Raw genomic sequence first — 17,773 nt, 5'->3', positions numbered from 1 at the left:
AGAGGAGCACAGATCCCCGCACACGCACACACAGCCGCTCTAGCAGCCTCGGGCTCTGTGATCTCCGCGGGCCGGTCCCGGGGCTCCCCTGGGGCTGCGCAGGTCCGGCCCTCCCCGGCTGCCTCCCTTGACGTGCGCTAGCAAATGGGAGCGGGGAGGGGTGTTGCTGCCTGCCTGCCACTTGTTGCAAGGAAAGGAAAAAAAAAAAAAAAAAAAAAAAAAAAAAAGAAGAAAGAGAGAAAGAAAGAAAAGAGGGAAAAAAAAAATCCCACCCACCCTCATCTGCTGCGGAATAAAAGAAATATCGGCGGGCGCGGCGCCATGTGAGCGGCGGGCCGGGGCCGGGCGGAGCAGCGCCGTGCCCCCGGGACGGCGGGGCGAGCCCCGGGCGGCGCTCGGAGCCGGCGGTATGGTGGAGAACCCCAGCCTGGCGGGCAGAACCGCCCCGGTGAGGGCCGAGCCGCGACGGGACGGACCGGAGGGGCTCCGGGGCCGCGGGGGAACGGGGTGGGGACGCCCCGATGGAAGCGAACGGGGCTCTCCAGTAGGACCGCGGGGGTGGTACCAGGAGTGGGGGTTCCCCGGTGGGAGCGGGCTCTTTTTGGGACTGAAAGGCAGGGACAGGGGTCCCCGCTCGGATGCGTCCCGAGGGGTACCGGGACGCAAGGATGAGGTGCCTCCTCCCCCCTCCCCACACCCCCAACCCCGTCTGCGGGCAAATTCGGGGCAGGGCCCCCGGACGGGTGGGGGCGAAGAGAGTGGGGTGCTTCCTCCTCCTCTTTCCGCTCCTCCGGTGGCGGTGCTGAGGCCGTGCCCTGTGCCCGCAGCCGGCCGCCCCGCCGCGGGGGCCCGGGGCGGCTGGGGGGCTGCGCCTGGCGGCGGTGATGGAAAGCCTGCAGCGGCAGCAGGCGGCCCGTCTGGCCCGCGGCCCCGACGGCGCACCCCGACGGCCGCCGTTCGAAGCCGCTCCTGGTCCCGGCTCCGCTCTGCCGCCCGCCGCCCCCCGCCGCCGCCCGACCCCTGGCCCACGCCCGCTGGCCGCCGCAGCAGGGGAGGAGGAAGAGGAAGAGGAGGATGAGGAGGAGGAGGAGGAAGGGGAGCCCTGCGACCCGCCACCCCCGCCGCACCACGAGTGGACCTACGAGGAGCAGTTCAAGCAGGTAGGAAGCATCTGCTGCGCCAGCTTCACCAGCCCCAGGCTGATCCCCAATGACTCCCCAGTGCCCCTTAACTCCGATTCCAGCTTTCCCCAGATAGATGTCGCTTATACTCCCTTCTCCCCATCCCAGAGCTGATCTCCAGCCACCCCACTGCCCCCAAGTCCCATTCCAACTGTACCCAAGGAGACTTTTGCTATATCTCCCATTGCCCCCAAGTCCCATTCCAACTGTACCCAAGGAGACTTTTGCTATATCTCCCATTGCCCCCAAGTCCCATTCCAACTGTACCCAAGGAGACTTTTGCTATATCTCCCATTGCCCCCAAATATCATTTTTGTACCACCTTCATTGGGACCCTCCCCGAATCCCCCTCTTTTGCCTCCAAACTGCATGCTGGACAAGTACAGCTAGTGCACCCCAGCACCCTTGTCCTGAATCACCATCCTTCCCAAGATGGGCACCCCATGGATGTTCCACACCTGCCATCCCTGCACCTTGTCTCTCCCCAACAAGTATCCTGTTGAGCTCCCCATTTCCCACCACCGTATACTTTGTTGCTTCCCAAATGGGCTCTGCATACCCCCATCCCCACCACCAAGACCCATCCCAACCCACTCTGGCGTGCCTCACCTCCTTTGTCTCCCCAGACTTTGTGTCCCCTATGCCTTTCTCCCAGCTCCCTGTACTCTCCTCCAGCTCCACTGTGCTTGGACAGCCCCAGCCCCTTCTGCCCCATGGTGTTGGGAGGGTGCCCAGGGGACAGCAGGGTGCCCAGAATCTGGCACTTCCCTGTGCCCACCTGTGAGTTTCTGCAGGGACCTGGGAAGGTTATAGGGCCTGTGGGCTCTGAGGTGGAGAAAAGATCTCTGCGTTTAATTCCCGCTTGTATATTCCCCCCCTGCTGGGTTGTGCTACCCTCACTTTGCACAAGGCTCCTGCAGGGATGCAAGTGTGGGTTGCACAGCTCTGTCTCGGGTTTGCACATCCTGTGAACTCACTGGAGTCGTGGTGATGGTCATGGCAGGGATGGTGCACCAAGGGACAGAGCGGGCTGAGATGTCCCTGTGCAGAGGTGTGTGGCTTTTTGTGGTAGTGCTGCCGGGGGGACAGATAAGCGTTCTTTATGTCCAGTGCTTGGGGACTTAGGGACACCCTCAGCCAGGAGGGGATGAGAATGGCTACAGGGGCCAGACTTTGTGTTCAGATATTGCACAGCTCATTATGGTTCTGGTCCACGGTATACACAGTGGGCCACCTCCAGGGTGGGTGCGCCGCACAGGTCGAGTAGCTCGGCGGGGAAGTGTTACGTTACAGCCCGCTGCGCTGAAAAAGGCTGACTGTCCGGTTCCCGAGCTCAGGCGGGAGGTGGGACGCGGCTCCTCCCTCGCTCCCGGCCCCGGGGAAGCTTTGCAGAGAGAAAGCATCCCAGGCATTTCTCTCTTCCTTCGGCCCCGCGCCCTGCCCCTCGTTAGTGCGGCTGCAAATCGCCATGTAAATACGGGGGGACAGATCACAAAGAACATCGGGACGGGTGATAACTGTAACTCGCCGGCTCGCCGGCTTCCTCCCGTCTTCCTACTCAGCCCTAAAGAGACGAGTCGCTGCCGCTCGTGGGTTTTCCATCTGGTAGCTTGTCTTTTCCCATCCAGCCCTGGGAAACAGAAGTGCGTCTCTTACCTCCAGTGCCCTCGGGTGCACAGGGACAAAGGGACTTATTGCCAGAGGGTGCCTCAGATAGGATGAGTCGGAAAGAGGGGAAAGGAGCTTTGCGGTTTGGGGCAGGGCTCGGTGCCCCGGAGCTGCGAGGTAGCTGGCCCTCCTCTGTCATTGTCCGGGAGGGGACGCGTCCTCCAGGCTGTGTCTGACCTGGAGAACAGGTTCCCCGCTCGGGGCCGGGAGGAAGGGGCTGCGGAGAGGATTTGTGAGGATTAATGGGCGAAGCGAGCGCTTTGCTCGGGCAACCCATGCAGGGGAAATGGTTTGGGGCACCCGCAGTTTGTGGGCGCAGAGGGACCTTTGCTCTGCGGGCTGCTGTGATATCGGCGGGTCGGGAAACCCCTTACCTGCCCTTTGCATCAGCCCAGCAGTCGTTCGTGTCCGCTCGGTAAAGAAGCACGGACCAAAGTCCCAGAGTTCTCCCCGCTGTCTGGGACGGTCAGCGAGACCCCTGCGGTGAAGGGGCTCTCGCCCTGACCTCCTCCCGGTGCATCTCCACCCAGGTGCAGAGCAGCCCCGCGGGGCTCTCGGTCTAAATTACAGGCTCTCTGGTTACACCGCGGCACAAGGGCGCAGAATCCTCTCCTCGCCGCGGCTGCCGGAGGTTTCCCAACCACAAACGTGGGGACGGGACCACCTGCGGCGAAGGGGCTGTGAAGTGAGCGGGGCTGAGTGCCGTGGCTCAACCTCTGTCCCATGGAGCCCAGTGCCCCGGGGGGGTGCAACACCGGCCCGGTGCGGTCTGGGGGTTGCGGGGAGCGCCCTTGGCCACCACAGCCTCAGTTCCCAGACTGCAGCTCCCTGGGGCTCGGCGTCGGGGCTCCGAGAAGGAGGTGTAAAAACTAATCAAGGATGTGAGAAGAAAGGTGCCAGCAGTGCGGGCAGCGCGGGAGCTGGGGACGGGTGTTCGGGGAGGTGGGGATAGCCACGTCCCCGAGCTCGGGGAAAGGAGAAAAGGTTGAAATGAGGCTGGCAGGACCCTGTGCGTCCCTCCCGGCTCTGTGCCAGCAGTCAGGTGAAAGTGGTGGGTTTGCACCCCCTCGCCGGCTTCAACCTCCACTAATCCATTAATTAGGTTAATGATGGAAGCGGGGCTGCTGCAGTGGGGCAGCATACAAACCCGGAGAGGTGGGTTCTAGTCCTATGGGTGGTGTGCAGCTGCGAAAGGGTGTGGGAGCAGATACAGGTGTGTGTGGGGTGAGTGCACATTTGGGACTGAAGGGTAGTGGGGGTGTGAGTGTACACAAGGAAAATGTGTATAAGGGGTGTGTGAGTGTGCACAGGGTGTGTGTGCACAGAGAGTGTGTGTGAGGTGTGTGAGCAGGAGGGGGCTGTGAAAACATGCAGCGTGTGCATGGAGGTGAATGTGCGTGCATGGAGAGCACCGAGGGATGCACGGGTGTGCTCATGGCTGTTCACAGGGGCATGGGGCACTACTTGGGTTGCTCCACCTTGCAGTGTCACAGAGTCTCAGAACTGCAGGGGTTGGAATGGACTTCTAGAGATCATCTAGTCCAACTCCCTGCTAAAACAGATTCCCTACAGCAGGTACAGCAGTATCTCGCGTCCAGAGTCCCCAGGACTGGGATGTGGTGACGGTGCCACGATGGCATCACATTTCCTCCATGCCATTGTGGTGCTCTGTGCCTTCATTTCTCCCCCTCCTGCTAAATGGGCTGAGGACGTGGCTGGGATCCCGTGAGTCCCCATCTCCTCATGGCAGGAGGCTGCCATCCCAAGGCCAGTGCCACAAGCAAACATCCCTCACCTTGCCCCAAACTGGGTTAATGTTTGCAGCAGGCAGCTCCCCCAGGACCAACAGTGGTGGCGGGAAGGGGGTTTTAATGGCCTGCCGGATCTGCCGCGCTATCAGCGCTGATTAAACCTGTTGCTCTGTAAAGCCCCGTTAAATATTAAGCACGGTGAATGGCTTGAAGGGAAGCACTTGGAACAGGCTGGGGAGATCCAGTGTGGGGGATGTCTGGCTGTGATAGTGGGACAGTGATGAAGGTGAGGACACTGGGGTCAGTGTGGCCCTAGTGGGGGCTGTGGGTTTGGTGCACAGCCCCCCAGCAGCTGACAGCACTTTTGGATGCAGCCAGCGTCCAGGCAGTGCCGTCCCATAACCATTAACTTATTAACGGCGTGGGGCCAGGCGCCTGCAAGGTCAGGGCTGGATGGTGCCCGGCGGGGAGCGAGCTGCTCCCAGCAGTGAGATGGGATTGGGGGGGGGGAACCCCAACATGGGGGCCCAGAGTCCCCGGGTCCATGACTTTAGCCCATGGGTAAACAGAGGCACCAGTGGCTCCCCCACCCCATTGGCACAAGATAGGAACCAGGTACAAGGTTCCTGACTATGCACAATACAGTGGGACCGTAGTGCAGTGATGCTCCAGAGGGCTGTGTAGTCCCCAAAGGAGACCAAGGTCCACAAATGAGCACCCGCAGCATGCCAGGGTAGAGGGTGGGTGCAGAAAGAACATCTCTGCTCCCTGTGTGAGCAGTGGACAGATGGAGAAATTAGCAGGGAGGCTAATCAATGCAGTGCATATTAAGCGGCTGAGGGCTGGGGGGATGCGAGGCAGGGGGGAAGCCGAGCAGGGTTCGGGATCGATGCAGCCCATATTAAGTGGATTAAATTCTGATCTGAGCCCTGGCTGTTGGTGGGAGCTGGCAGCTGAGCAGGGGTCCCACTGCGAATGCTTCCCTTGGCAGCGCTGTGGGGATGGAGGGGCTCTGCCACCTCCCTGCTTCCCTCTTCTGCAGGATGGGCTGGGCCATGGGGTCTGCGCTGTCCCTACACCCCCAGATCAGGGAGAGGCACCTTTGGGGTGAGCAAGTGTGCTAACAAGGTTATTTAATCGTGGTGAGGTGGCAGGGGAGGCATGAGGTCTATTCATACCCTTTTAATAAGCCATGTTCGACCTGCTGCCCTTTAACCTGGAGCAGCCCCGTTATCCCCGTTCCTTAAGGAATGAAGACATCGCCATGGCAATGGGGTGCAGACAGGGAGAGGGCTGCCCACAGCTGCACCTGCAGTGGGTTCAGGACAGGGACACCCCAAGAGTTGTGCTGGGTTCATGTTGGGGGCTGTGGGCTTTTTCTGGGGGGGAGTGGGGTCAGAGCCCTCACAGATGGGGTCCTGAGGTCAGTACAGTGGAGCAGAGCTGCGCACCAGTGGGATATTGATCCCCAGGCTTGACAGTTTAATACTTGTGTTTATAGAGGAATATAGTTACATCGATGGCGTTAAATGAGTTACTAATTATATCAATACAAACACGATTAAAAGGGTCCTTGCTCATAGGTCACTGCAAGCAGGAGCCGCTGCTCATGTTGCACAATTGCCCCCTGAGCAAGGCTGACAGCTACTGGAGGTGTGTGAGGGGATTGTCCCCACTCGGGGGTCTATGTTCTGATCTGGGGGTGTACATCCCCATTAGGAATGTGTGTGCTCACATGGGGTGCTTGCCATGCAGGGCTGTGCATGCATGTTCAGGGTTAAGCCTGCTGAGAGGGAGTAGTTGCACCCACATGGGGTTGTGCGTGTATGTAGAGGGTTGCGCATGCCTATTTGTGGTTGTATAAATCCATATGGTGCTATGTATACCCATGTGGAGACTTGTACTTCTGACGTTTTTGCATACATGTACAGGGCTCTGCATACCTATGTGGACTGCATGTGCTCTGATGCAGGGTTGTGCACACCTGTGCAAGGTTGTTTGTGCTTGTGTGGAGCTGGGTGGAGCTGTGGTCTGCCACTCCAATGGTTGTCCCCATAGAGGCAGGAGACCACAATGCCCAGCCCCTTTCCAGCCCAAGCATCCCCAAACCACGTGGGATGCCCACTGTATCCCCTCTTCCTTGCTCCACTTAAAAGCCGACCTTTGCTCCTGGCCTGATGTAACATGTCTTTGCACAACAGATAAAAGGTGAGGGGTTAATAAATGGTGGAGGACAGATCCTGATGCTGGGAGGTAGCACCTGTCTAAGAGCTGCAGGAGCAGAGATGGATCTGGCAGCAGGGACCACTCTGCTGGCTGACCGCTGGGGAGGGTATGACCCTGTACTGGCAGCAGTGGTTGGTGTGGGGATTAGTCCTGAGTTCCCATGCTGGGAGGGGTGGAAGGGGTGGGCTGGCAGCCAGGCAGGGAAACAAGAGCTTCTGGGGCTCTGAGGCAGTCAGAGCAGACCCTTGTTCCATGTCCTCACCTCTGCACATCTTTGCGTCCCCGCGTCCTCATGCCCCCACATCCCTTTCTTATCACATTCCCATCTCTTCACAACCCCAATTTCATGTCCCCATGTCCTTGAATCCCTGCATCCCTGTGTGTCCTTGTGCCTGCCATCCCCATGTCCGCAGATCTCTGCATGCCCGTTGCCAACACCTCCACACAGCCCCACTCCTTTTATCTGCCCGTGAATTATGTGCTGTGTGGAGGTGGGGTGGGCTCCCTTTCTATTGGTTTTTAACGGCCTTTCCCTACACAATTGTTTTTTAAACGACTCTATTTTGTGCCTGACTTTGTTTTCCAGCTTGCATTTCTTTGTATATGTTTTGGAAATCCATTCTGGACTGCTGAGTTTTGTTTCTTTTCAATGGCTTTAAATTCTTGCTGGGCTCACTGGGAGGAATCAGTGTCTATAGCGCCTTCGATTGGTGCTAATTTTTCCTTCATGTGCTCTGACTTTTACTGCTGGGCCATCGATCTGGCGGGCTCCAATTTGTCATGGTCACCAAAGCGCTGTGCTGGAATCAGGCGAGCTGCACAGCATGGGTGCATCCTGCCCTGCTGCTCTCTGGGGTGGGGAAACTGAGGCACAGAGGGAGCAGGGTGCTGGTGCTGGGGAGCCTACAGCAGCCCTGGGCAAAGAGAGCTGCGGGGAATGGGTGATGCCATCAGAGTATCCATCCTTCATGCTGACCCCTGCTTGGTGCTGGCAGCACTGACCCCTCTGTCCCCTGTCCTCAGCTCTATGAACTGGATGATGATCCGAAGCGCAAAGAATTCCTGGATGACCTCTTCAGCTTCATGCAGAAGAGAGGTAAAGGTTGTGGCATGGGTGGGTACTCTGGCTAAAGGGAGCTCATGAGAGGCACTTGTGCACTGAGCAGCTGCAGGTCTCTGCAAGCCCCTGAGGCTAGATGATCACATACAGACTCATGTGTATCACTGTCACACAAGCTCATTTCTTCCTGCATACCCTGTGTCTCCTGGAATGCACCTTTAGATTTGTACACCACGTTCTATATACACACATTTACACATGCACATGCTCACAGGTTTGTCCCCTTATCCAACCCATCTTGGGTTGCTGACAGCCAGAGGGACCCCCAAATTTGGGCTGGTGGTGATGCCCATTGCTGATGCTTAACAACAACCAGCAGGAATGTGCAGCAGTGGTGCCAGTCAGTAGTGCCCTTGGGCAATATCTATTAGAAAAAGCCATCAATTATAGTCATCAGTGATGGCTAACAGGGATCCCTGCTGACAGTACCTGTTAGCAGTGCCCACTGGCGATGTCCAGTGGAGGTGCCCAATAACGATGCCCAATAACGATGCCACCAGTGTCCATTGGTGATACCCAGCAGAGATGCCCATTAGCAAGACCTGCTAGCAGTGCCCATTAGCGATCCCCGTTAGCATTTGTGGGTCATCGTGGCCATACATGAGCACTGCCCCAGGGCTGTGGGAGCAGCACCGGGTGCCCAAGGGTTAAAGCCCTGCAGCCCACCCAGACCATCGGAAATCTTTGCTATCGGTACAGGGACGAGCCAGCTCCTGGGGACTCGATAAATGCTTTAACCTTCGCCCTCACCATCCAGGTCCGCAACAATTAAAAGTTGCCGAATGTGGGCGTGCGGCTGGCTGTATTAATTAGAGCCTTTTGCCAGTGTGTGGATTAATGAACATGCCGCTCGATAGCCAGTAAACCCCAGGCAGAGGTTAATGCCGAGCTAATTAATGGGGGAAAGCTGAAGTGGGGGTGGGACGGGAAAGGCTTGGATGTAGTTTTGTGCAGGGCAGAGAGGGGCAGTCAGACCCAGATCTGCCTTAGGGGTCATCAGGGAGAGTGGGTGCTCACCCGTCGGCAGCAGCACCCAACTCTTGGTGATGCTGAGTCCCCACCACAAACTCTTTTCAGGGCCATGGGTCTGGAAGCGGAGGGAGATCTAGGTGCTGCCCCCTGGGCACTGCGTGACCCTAGCTGTGGGGCAGGTGGGAGGGAGCTGGGGGAGCACTGGCACTGTCCCCTCTGCCCCTCCACCCCCCAGCATCCCTCAGCCACAAGATTCATGGGCTGCTTGGCGGCTTCATTATCTCTCTCTCCAGAGCTAATTAACTCTCTTGCTATTGGGGCCCAGGCTAATTAAGTGAGCGCCTGGTGGTGCAAGGAGGAGGGAGGGAGCCAGATGCTCCCCTGTTCCACTCCCTTCCCCTCCCCAGGGTGGAGGGCATCACAGGGTGACCCTGGGGGGTGCTGGGTATTTTGTGGTTCAGAGAGTGGGTACTCATATCCCATGGGCATCCACAGATGTCCGCAGAAGGGACATCCCCAGGGTGGCAACGGGTTGGGAAGGGACAGTGAGCCTCAGGAGGCGGCTGCACATCCCTTGCATTTGCCCCCTCCCACAGCAAGGGCCCTGCTGATAACAGAGCACCATTAATCAATTGAGGAACTAATTGCAGCAGCACAATGGCCCTACCACCTCCTTAAGCTTTTGTGCCATGCACCCCAGCCAGAACCAGGGCCATCACTCTGCAGGGACACAGACAGGTCCCTTTGTCAGTGGGATGGGCACTGGCCGTCAGCGCTGCACAGCCCCAAGATTAATGGCATCTGCTTTCATTAGTCAGGGAGGGGGGGAAAGAAGAAGTCTAGAGGGCATTGATTGGATACACTGCATTCATAGCTTCTGGGGTGATGGGGAGCCCCCAGATCAGTAATAGGGCTGTGCTGGGTAGGGCTGATGAAAAACCATGGGTGGATATCAGGTCAATCTTAACCCTTTTCCCAGGATTAAAAAGTACCCCTTCCCAACCTGGCAAACAACACAAAGGAAAAAAAAAAAAAAAAAGGAAGAAAAAAAGGAAAAGTTAAATGAACTCAGTAAAGGAATAAAAAGAGCTCATTTTTCAGGCTTATGCGAAGAAGCCAAGCCAATATCGGGGCCATAAATTAGGGATGCTGGAGGATGGCGGTGAGTGACGGCTTCGTTTGAGGGGCAAAGCACAGCCGTGACAGCCTCCACTGCAGAATGGATGGCTTTCCAATACTGCCCACAGCCTGCCAGGGAATAAATATGGGATGGGATGGGACAGGATGGGACAGGACAGGATGCTCATCCCTCCTTTGCCTCGAGTCACTGCCACCATGCCTGTGTAGATGGTTGTAGCCAGACCTGATGGCTTTGGAGGACCATGCTGATCTGTGCTGGGCTTGCAGAGTCCTGGTGAACAGTGTCCCTATGGGGAGCAGAGACCCCTGGTACTTGTGCCCCAAGGCTCAGTGTTAAGACGAAGCCTCTTAGGATGCTCTGAGAAATTTGCAGATGCTGTACAGGAAGCTGCAGGAGTTTTGCAGGGAGACTGTTGTGATTGGTTCTGGAGGAGCTGCGGTGCTGAGAGTTGGTACCCATGGGGGCCATGTCCCCAAGGGAATGGATGTAAGCTCATCTCGTGCTTCTTTTCTCTTTCCCTCTGTGCTCACTGGAAGGGACGCCTGTGAACCGTATCCCCATCATGGCCAAGCAAGTGCTGGACCTCTACACGCTGTATCGGCTGGTGACAGACAAGGGCGGCCTGGTGGAGGTCATCAACAAGAAGATCTGGCGTGAGATCACCAAGGGCCTCAACCTACCTACCTCCATCACCAGTGCTGCCTTCACCCTGCGCACACAGTGAGAGCATGGGGTGTCCCATAGGGGAAGGAGGGCTCCATTCCTGCCTAGCACTGCTCAGCAGAAAGTTGATGCCAGCTCTATTCCCAACAGATACATGAAGTATCTGTACCCCTATGAATGTGAGAAGCGGGCTCTCAGCTCACCTGGGGAGCTTCAGGCTGCCATCGACAGCAATCGGCGGGAGGGGCGGAGGCAGACATTTGGCACCACACTCTTCAACTACTCTCCCGCTGGCACCCCAACCCTGCTGGGTTCCCCCAAAATGCCCCTGCCAGGTCTCAGCATCTCCACCCATAGCTGCAGCCAGATCAGCCAAGTGCACGGTGTGAAGAAAGGTGGGTGAGGAGTGTGTCTCTACCTCTGGGGATGCTCTCCATCTCTGAGCCCACCCAACCCTGTGGAGAAGATTCTGTGATGGGGTGGAGTGGGGGAGTCCAGCTGACCTCTCACTGTTGTTGCAGAGGATGGCACAGTGCCTGGGCGCATCGCCATCCCAGTGGGGCTGTCCAGCCACCACCTCACAGCAGCCCAAGTGGCTGCAGCCTCGCAGGCAGCAGTGCTGGAGCAGTTGCGGGACAAGCTGGAGACTGGTGAGCCCCCGGAGAAGAAGGTGGCCCTGACGGTAGAGGAGCAGCAGCGGCTGATGCAGCACGCCCTGCAGCACAACCTCCTGGCTGTAGCCTCCCAGTTTCCCATGAACATCAAAGTCTCCAACCGAGGTAGCACTCCAGCTCCCAGCATGGTCACCCCATCCCCTGGCACACGGGGGACACTGGGCAGAGCAAGGATGCACAGGCAGAACAGAGCCCTTCTCCAGAAGGCTCCATCCAGCTTCTCTTTCGCTTCGTACTTATATTGGTATTTCCTTTCCCCAGATGACAGACAGGAGACCGCATTGAACCTGTCCACCAACGGCATTAGCAGTATCAACATGTCAATAGAAATAAATGGAGTTGTCTACACAGGTAAATAGAAGGGCCGCTTGGCCTGTGTAATTGCGGCCAGGAAATCCAATAACTTATAGCCACTGCCTGGCCAGCAAGTCCTTCCTTCAATCTGATGTCTTTACTATAAAATCCATTGTAACGAAGTGGCAGGGGGTGGAGAGAGGGAGCAGGCAGAGAAGGGGGGTGGTGCACCTGGTAGCTGTCAAAGTCTGCAGGGGCTGGCAGTGAATGCCCGAAGAGGGGGATGGATAGATGTTGGTCTGAGTGGTACTAAAAGGCTTCTGGTCATCCTCACCATGGGATTTGGAATTTAGGGTTTGGAGACCCCCTATGGAAGGGTTCAGAAAGAACAATGTGGGGTGGTGAAGAGGATGCAGGTGCCCCGGAGGGGATGCTCAAGCACCTGTCTCACTGACAGCACTCTATGGGGTACAGGAGCCCTCCCTGCATGATGATACAGCTCCCATGCTGGCTAAGCAGGTCACTCTGCCCAAGACTGTCCTGCTGAGACACCCCAATTAAGGCAGATGGCTTTTCCTTAAGCACATAAATACTTAACAAACCACAAAGGTCAGGGCTCGTGAGTGTGCACAGCCACGAACCAAAGGATTCTGGCCACCCTGATAGCTGTGTAAGGGAGCATGAGGATAGGGGTGTCACTAAGAGTGATGTGGGGTTGCTGCTCCCTGAGGTGCTGTTCCCTTCCCGTAACCCCTTTTCTCTCACTCCCCAGGTGTCCTGTTTGCCCGCCGTCCTGCAGGCCTCTTGGCACCTGGTGGAGGGGGCACCCAAAGTGGGCCAAACCCTGCGGCCACCCCGAACCCACTGCCACCAGCCCCCTCACAAAGCCACACTCCTACTGGCACTGCGCCTTAGGGGCAGTGCTCCTCAAAGAGCTGCACTCCCAAACACGGGGCAAGGATGTGCCCAGTCAGAAAGGGATGTGCCCAGGAGGGCCTGGGGGAACATCATGTAGCAGTGTGGGGCTGTGGCAGTGCAGCAAGTAACCATGGGAGCCCTTTCATCCCTCACCCATAGGTGTGCAACTACCCCTCACCCATGTGGACCCCCAAAACATGCATCTTCTGTGACACCCATGCAACTCCTGCTGGCCTGGAACCCCAGCACCCTGCAGACTGCATTCCCTTGATGCAGTCTCTGCATTCCACATACTTGCCTCAATACTCACTGCAGCCACATTGTATACCTCGGATGCTACAGACCGTACACCTTGTTGCTCACTTTGCATCCCCTGTACACACCTCTGCACATTCTGTATCCTCTGTAGTGACCTTGATGCACTCACTGCAGCCCCTACACACCTCAAGTGTATGCATTGCAGCCCCTATACACACCTTGGTGCATACACTGTCCCCTCCACATTGCAATGCTGTCTGACACACTGCTTTCCTTATACACATCTCTTTGCACACTGTGCTCCTTACACATGCTGGCATCTCCCACACACAGCATCACCAATACACACCCTACACTGACCCCTGTCCACTCCCTTGATGCACACTGTGTCCCCTACACATTCCTCATATGTACTATACACCCTCCACACACACTCAGAACAGTTGCTGCCGCCCTCCCTCTCACTCCCCCCACACTGCCCCACCCTGTGACACCCCCGGGGTCACCCGAGGGCAGTGGCACCCAGCGCTGGGGACACCTCAAGCCCCCAGCTCGTGGGGGGGGGTTGCGCTGGGAGGCACACACTGGGGATACTAGTGGGACTGGTGGGGGGGGGGGGGGGAGCTGAGAATGGGGGTGGGGCCTATTGGGTTAGGTCTGTGGGGGGGACTAATGCCAGCGGGTGGGGTTAATGCACTGGGAAGGGCTTGCTGGGGGCAGAACAGGGTTACCCAGCAGTACCTCCCACCAAAGACACAGATGCTGAGGTCCCCATCTGGGGACAAGGAGATGGGGGGCCCTGAACTACCTCGTTGGGGCAGGGGGGGAGGGAATGGCTTCTGCACCCACCCACACCCTTGGGAGCCAAAGCAAATGAGCGCGAGGCAACGCTCGCCTCTACCTCAGTGGGGGTTCGGTGCTGCTTATGCCACCCCCACCGCAGTGTGGCTGTGTGTCTATTAAAGGAACTGAACTGAACCAATCTGGAGCTGAGGGTGACACTGGGGATACTGCAAGCGTCGGTGGTTGGGATGGGAATAGCTCACAGGTTCAGTACGCCTGTGACATATGGGGTGGCATCTGTGATGGCCAAGGCTTCACAGCCCATGTTGTTGTTGCCTCTACCCCAGGACTGTTCCCACTCCTTGGGTTCTGGAATGCAACTTGGTGCCTTGTCATGCACAGAGCAGGATGGGCAACAAACCAAGTGTCGCTGAGGGCTATGAGGCCTCACACAGCCTAACCATGGATGGGAGATCCCTGTGCCATGTGGGGATATGGTTAGAAGCTGTTTGGGTAATTGCTGCAGGGTTGCAGCCTGAGAATGACCAGCCTGGAGGCACAGGTACACACACAGGTGGTCACAGGCCTGTGTGTTATGGGGTGTAGAGGGTAAAGTGTGAACAAAAACAGCTTGTCGGATGGCAATCCTGAGCACAAGCCTCCAGCACCCGTATCAACACCAACCCGCAGACTCAGGGTTCCAATAGTGAGTCCCGAACAGCAGCCACGGGAACAGAGCCCCCAGCACCGGTGCAGCTAGGTCCCTGGTGCCCACGGGGACAGCCATACCTCCTATATGGAAGATGGCAGTGGGGTCATCATCTGAGGACACCCTCGTTCATGGGACCGCCAGCCCCCTTGGGACGCCCCCGGCTGCCTCTGGCGCTGTCCATGGTGCTGCAGCGCGGGGGAGCAGGGCTCGTGGGGAGGACGTAAGTGGGGGACACAGAGGCTGTGCAGGGAAGCCAACAGAGTGCGGTAGTGCTGGCCCCGGTATGAGTGTGACCAGACGGGCTGCACAGAATCATAACTTGTCCCGAGTTGGAAAGGACTCGAGATGATCATCGAGTCCAATAGCCGGATGTGAAGATGCAAGGATCATGAGTGTGAGTGGCTAGATTTGTGTGCCTGTGTGTCTGTGTCCATGTGCCAGCATGTATCCCATAGCGCAAGGGGCACCCAGGGAGTTTGTGCTGGGTGCTGGGATGTGAGTGCCAGCGCTGCACGGGTGTGAGACAGCTCAGACCTGACAGAACTCCCGTAACCCCAGCATAGCTTGCCAAGCGGGGCTGGAGTGAAATCGATGCAGCCTTAATTGGGGTCTTGTGTCCCTTGTCACTGCTGAGCCGTGCCGGCTATAGCACATCGAGTGCCAAGGCCCCAGGGGATCACGAGTGTACAGGTGGGCCAGCATCCTCCCTTGTTACACAGCTCAGGGGGTGATGTGCAATGTCGCTCTCCCTGGGGGGCTCAGGGACACAGCTGCTGTCACCTGAGTAACCAGCCCTGATCGATGCCACTTCCTGCATCCCACAGGGAACATAATTGAGCAGGAGAGAGGAGGTGGAGGTGTGGGAGGGGGGTGCAGAGGCGATCCAGCCTAGCAGGAGGAGTGCTGGATCCAGCTTCAGCAGCAGAATGGAGGCAGGTGGCCGTACCACCACTGTGTAACTGCAGGGACAGGGATGAGGATAGGGGTGTGGATGGGAATGGGGAAAGAACTCTCCTGGCAGCCTCCGAGACTCAAACTGGGGGTGATTTACTATGCATCATAGAAGACTGTGGGCAGCCAGTGGCTTCAGGCTTGTCCTCTGACCCCAAAGCCCCAGTGCCTGAGCCCCAGTCTGTATTTCTCACTTTCTTGGGGTGGATTATCTTCTTTGATCTAGCACACGGGTTTGGGCATTCATGGGCATCATCCATCCTGCTGGGCATAGGCTGCAGTAGAGCTGTTCCTCTCTAAAAGCAGACCAGCACGGTGTTCACAGCCTCCAGGCTCTGCTGCAGCCCCCAGCCACTTCTGCTAACGAAGCAGTTTCTAATTGTTGCCTTTGTGGAACAAAGTGCAGCTTTTCTCCTCTGAAGATGCTTCTTCCACAGCCCAGCTATCGATCTTTGGGAAGAAAGGCAGAGCTCTGGGTCTCAGCCTGTTCTCCCCATTCAAGCACTTTGCTCAGCTTCTGCAGGGAAGTTTTAGGGGCTACGAATGTTGCTGGATCCCCAAGTCATCCTATAACTCCTTTCTGGTGGCCGCATAAAGCTCCCTGCAATAACATATCTATGGAGGTTTCTCCAAAAGCAATATCTCCTGTTTATTTCCATAGAATCTACAACAGATACAAAGAGCACAATAACACTGTCTGATAGAGCAAATTCTTAGCTACAAAACACCGTGTTTTCAAAACAGCAACCACTATTAACTGTGCATCTTCACTAGCAGTGAACAAGAGCCTGCATGCTGCTTTCGTAACTATCTGTATGAGCAGAGGTGACACACTGCCACCGTCACCCACTGCTGAAACACACCACCTACCAGCTCACATGTGCTGTTTGTTCTCCATAAATGTTCAGCAAGTGTTGATGAATGTCAGTGAATGCAATTGTTTCTGCAGGAAGGAATTCAGTGACACATCTTTTCTTCATACACACTCCCGTGTCAGACAACATTTTATCAAACTGCTGCCTCTGCTGCCATCTGTCACATGGCAACAAAATGTAACAGGATACTGTTGGGAAAGTTCAGCCTCCACGGCCATACCATCAACATCAGCCTATGATATTGCAGGTCAACAGAATAAAATAGGAGGCATTGCTTTCAGAGCAGTCCTATAGAAGGACAAAGCTTTTTCATGGCATAGCTTTGCTCTCAAACTGCAGCCATCACTGGCATTGCTGGCAATGCTGATGAAGTACTTCCTATTAGCAGATGGCTTTGACCTAAAAGACGGGCCTGGATTAACCACCCCGGGTCTCTCTGGTGACAAAGCAGTCCCATGCTCTCAGCTTAGTGGATGAAAGTAAGGCTGTCGATGTGGTACCAGGACTTCAGTAAAGCCTTTGACACTGTCCCCCACATCCTCATGGAGAAGCTGGCTGTCCATGGTTTGGGTGAGCATACGCTCCACTGGGTCAAACACTGGCTGGATGGCCAGGTCCAAAGAGTTGTGGTCAGTGGAGTTAAATCCAGTTTTTGGCTGGTCATGAGTGGCATCCCCCAGAGCTCAGTGTGGGTCCACTCCTATTTAACATCTTTGTTAAGGATCCTGATCAGGGGACTGAATGCACCCTCAGTAAGTTTGCAGGTGACACCATGTTGGGAGGGAGTGTTGATCTGCCTGAGGGGAGAAAGGCACTACAGAGGGACCTGGATAGACTGGATCGATGGGCCAATGTAAACTGTAGTTTCAATAGGGTCAAGTGTCAAGGCCTGCAATTTAGTCACAGCTCAGGGGCAGTTTAGTCACAGCCCCAGGCAACCCTACAGACTCAGGGAGGGGTGGCTGGAAAGCTGCCTGACAGAAAGGGACCTTGGGGTACTGATGGGCAGTTGGTTGAACATGAGCCAGCAGTGTGCCCAGGTGGCCAAGAAGGCCAGTGGCATCCTGGCTTGTATGAGGAGTGGTGGTGAGCAGGACTAGGGAAGTCATCCTGCCCCTGTACTTGGCACTGGCGAGGCCTCACCTCAAGGGCTGTGTTCAGTTTTGGGCACCTCAGTACAGAAAGGACATGGAGGTGCTGGAGCAGGTCCAAAAAAGGGCAACAAGGCTGGTGAAGGGCTTGGAGAATGTGCCCTATGAGGAGAGACTGAAGGAACTGGGGCTGTTTGGTCTGGAGGAGGCTGAGGGGAGACCTTATTGCTCTCTTCCAATATCTGAAAGATGCTTTCAGTGAGAGTGGGGTTGGTGTCTTCTCACTGGTGACAGGTGACAGGAGGAGAGGAAATGGCCTCAAGTTGTGCCAGGGGAGATTTAGTTTGGATATCAGGAAACACTTCTTTGCAGAAAGGGTTGTTAGGCACTGGAATAGGCTCCCCAGGGAGGTGGTTGAGTCACCATCCCTGGATGTGTTTAAAAGCTGTTTGGATGTGGTGCTCAGGGACATGATTTAGCAGAGGATTGTTAGAG

At 56.5% G+C, this 17,773-nt stretch overlaps 1 protein-coding gene across 2 annotated transcripts; it reads left to right on the top strand.

Annotated features, from left to right (window-relative positions):
* Positions 1-884: 884 nt before the first annotated feature.
* ARID3C (AT-rich interaction domain 3C) lies at positions 885-13,461 on the top strand. 2 transcript variants are annotated; one of them, XM_048932004.1, is made up of 7 exons: positions 885-1,160; positions 7,850-7,922; positions 10,596-10,779; positions 10,873-11,117; positions 11,244-11,501; positions 11,658-11,747; positions 12,463-13,461. In XM_048932004.1, the coding sequence occupies exons 1-7, from the start codon at positions 885-887 to the stop codon at positions 12,603-12,605; spliced, it is 1,269 nt and encodes a 422-aa protein (XP_048787961.1). In that variant the 3' UTR covers positions 12,606-13,461. The 2 variants fall into 2 exon arrangements, with proteins under 2 accessions (XP_048787961.1, XP_048787962.1); XM_048932005.1 differs by lacking the exon at positions 885-1,160 and adding an exon at positions 4,711-4,886.
* The last annotated feature ends 4,312 nt before the right edge of the window (positions 13,462-17,773 follow it).

The sequence above is a fragment of the Lagopus muta genome, chromosome Z, assembly GCF_023343835.1.
Source record: "Lagopus muta isolate bLagMut1 chromosome Z, bLagMut1 primary, whole genome shotgun sequence".
NCBI lineage: Eukaryota > Metazoa > Chordata > Aves > Galliformes > Phasianidae > Lagopus > Lagopus muta.
The sequence above is the reverse complement of the archived record's forward strand: the minus strand, read 5'-3'. Positions and strand labels throughout refer to the sequence as shown.

Bases quoted from the DNA above. Each gene is read 5' to 3' on its own strand.
- ARID3C (XM_048932004.1), top strand. From the start codon at position 885: ATGGAAAGCCTGCAGCGGCAGCAGGCGGCCCGTCTGGCCCGCGGCCCC. The intron at 1,161-7,849 runs GTAGGAAGCATC...CCCTGTCCTCAG, and splicing joins ACGAGGAGCAGTTCAAGCAG to CTCTATGAACTGGATGATGA. The intron at 7,923-10,595 runs GTAAAGGTTGTG...GCTCACTGGAAG, and splicing joins CAGCTTCATGCAGAAGAGAG to GGACGCCTGTGAACCGTATC.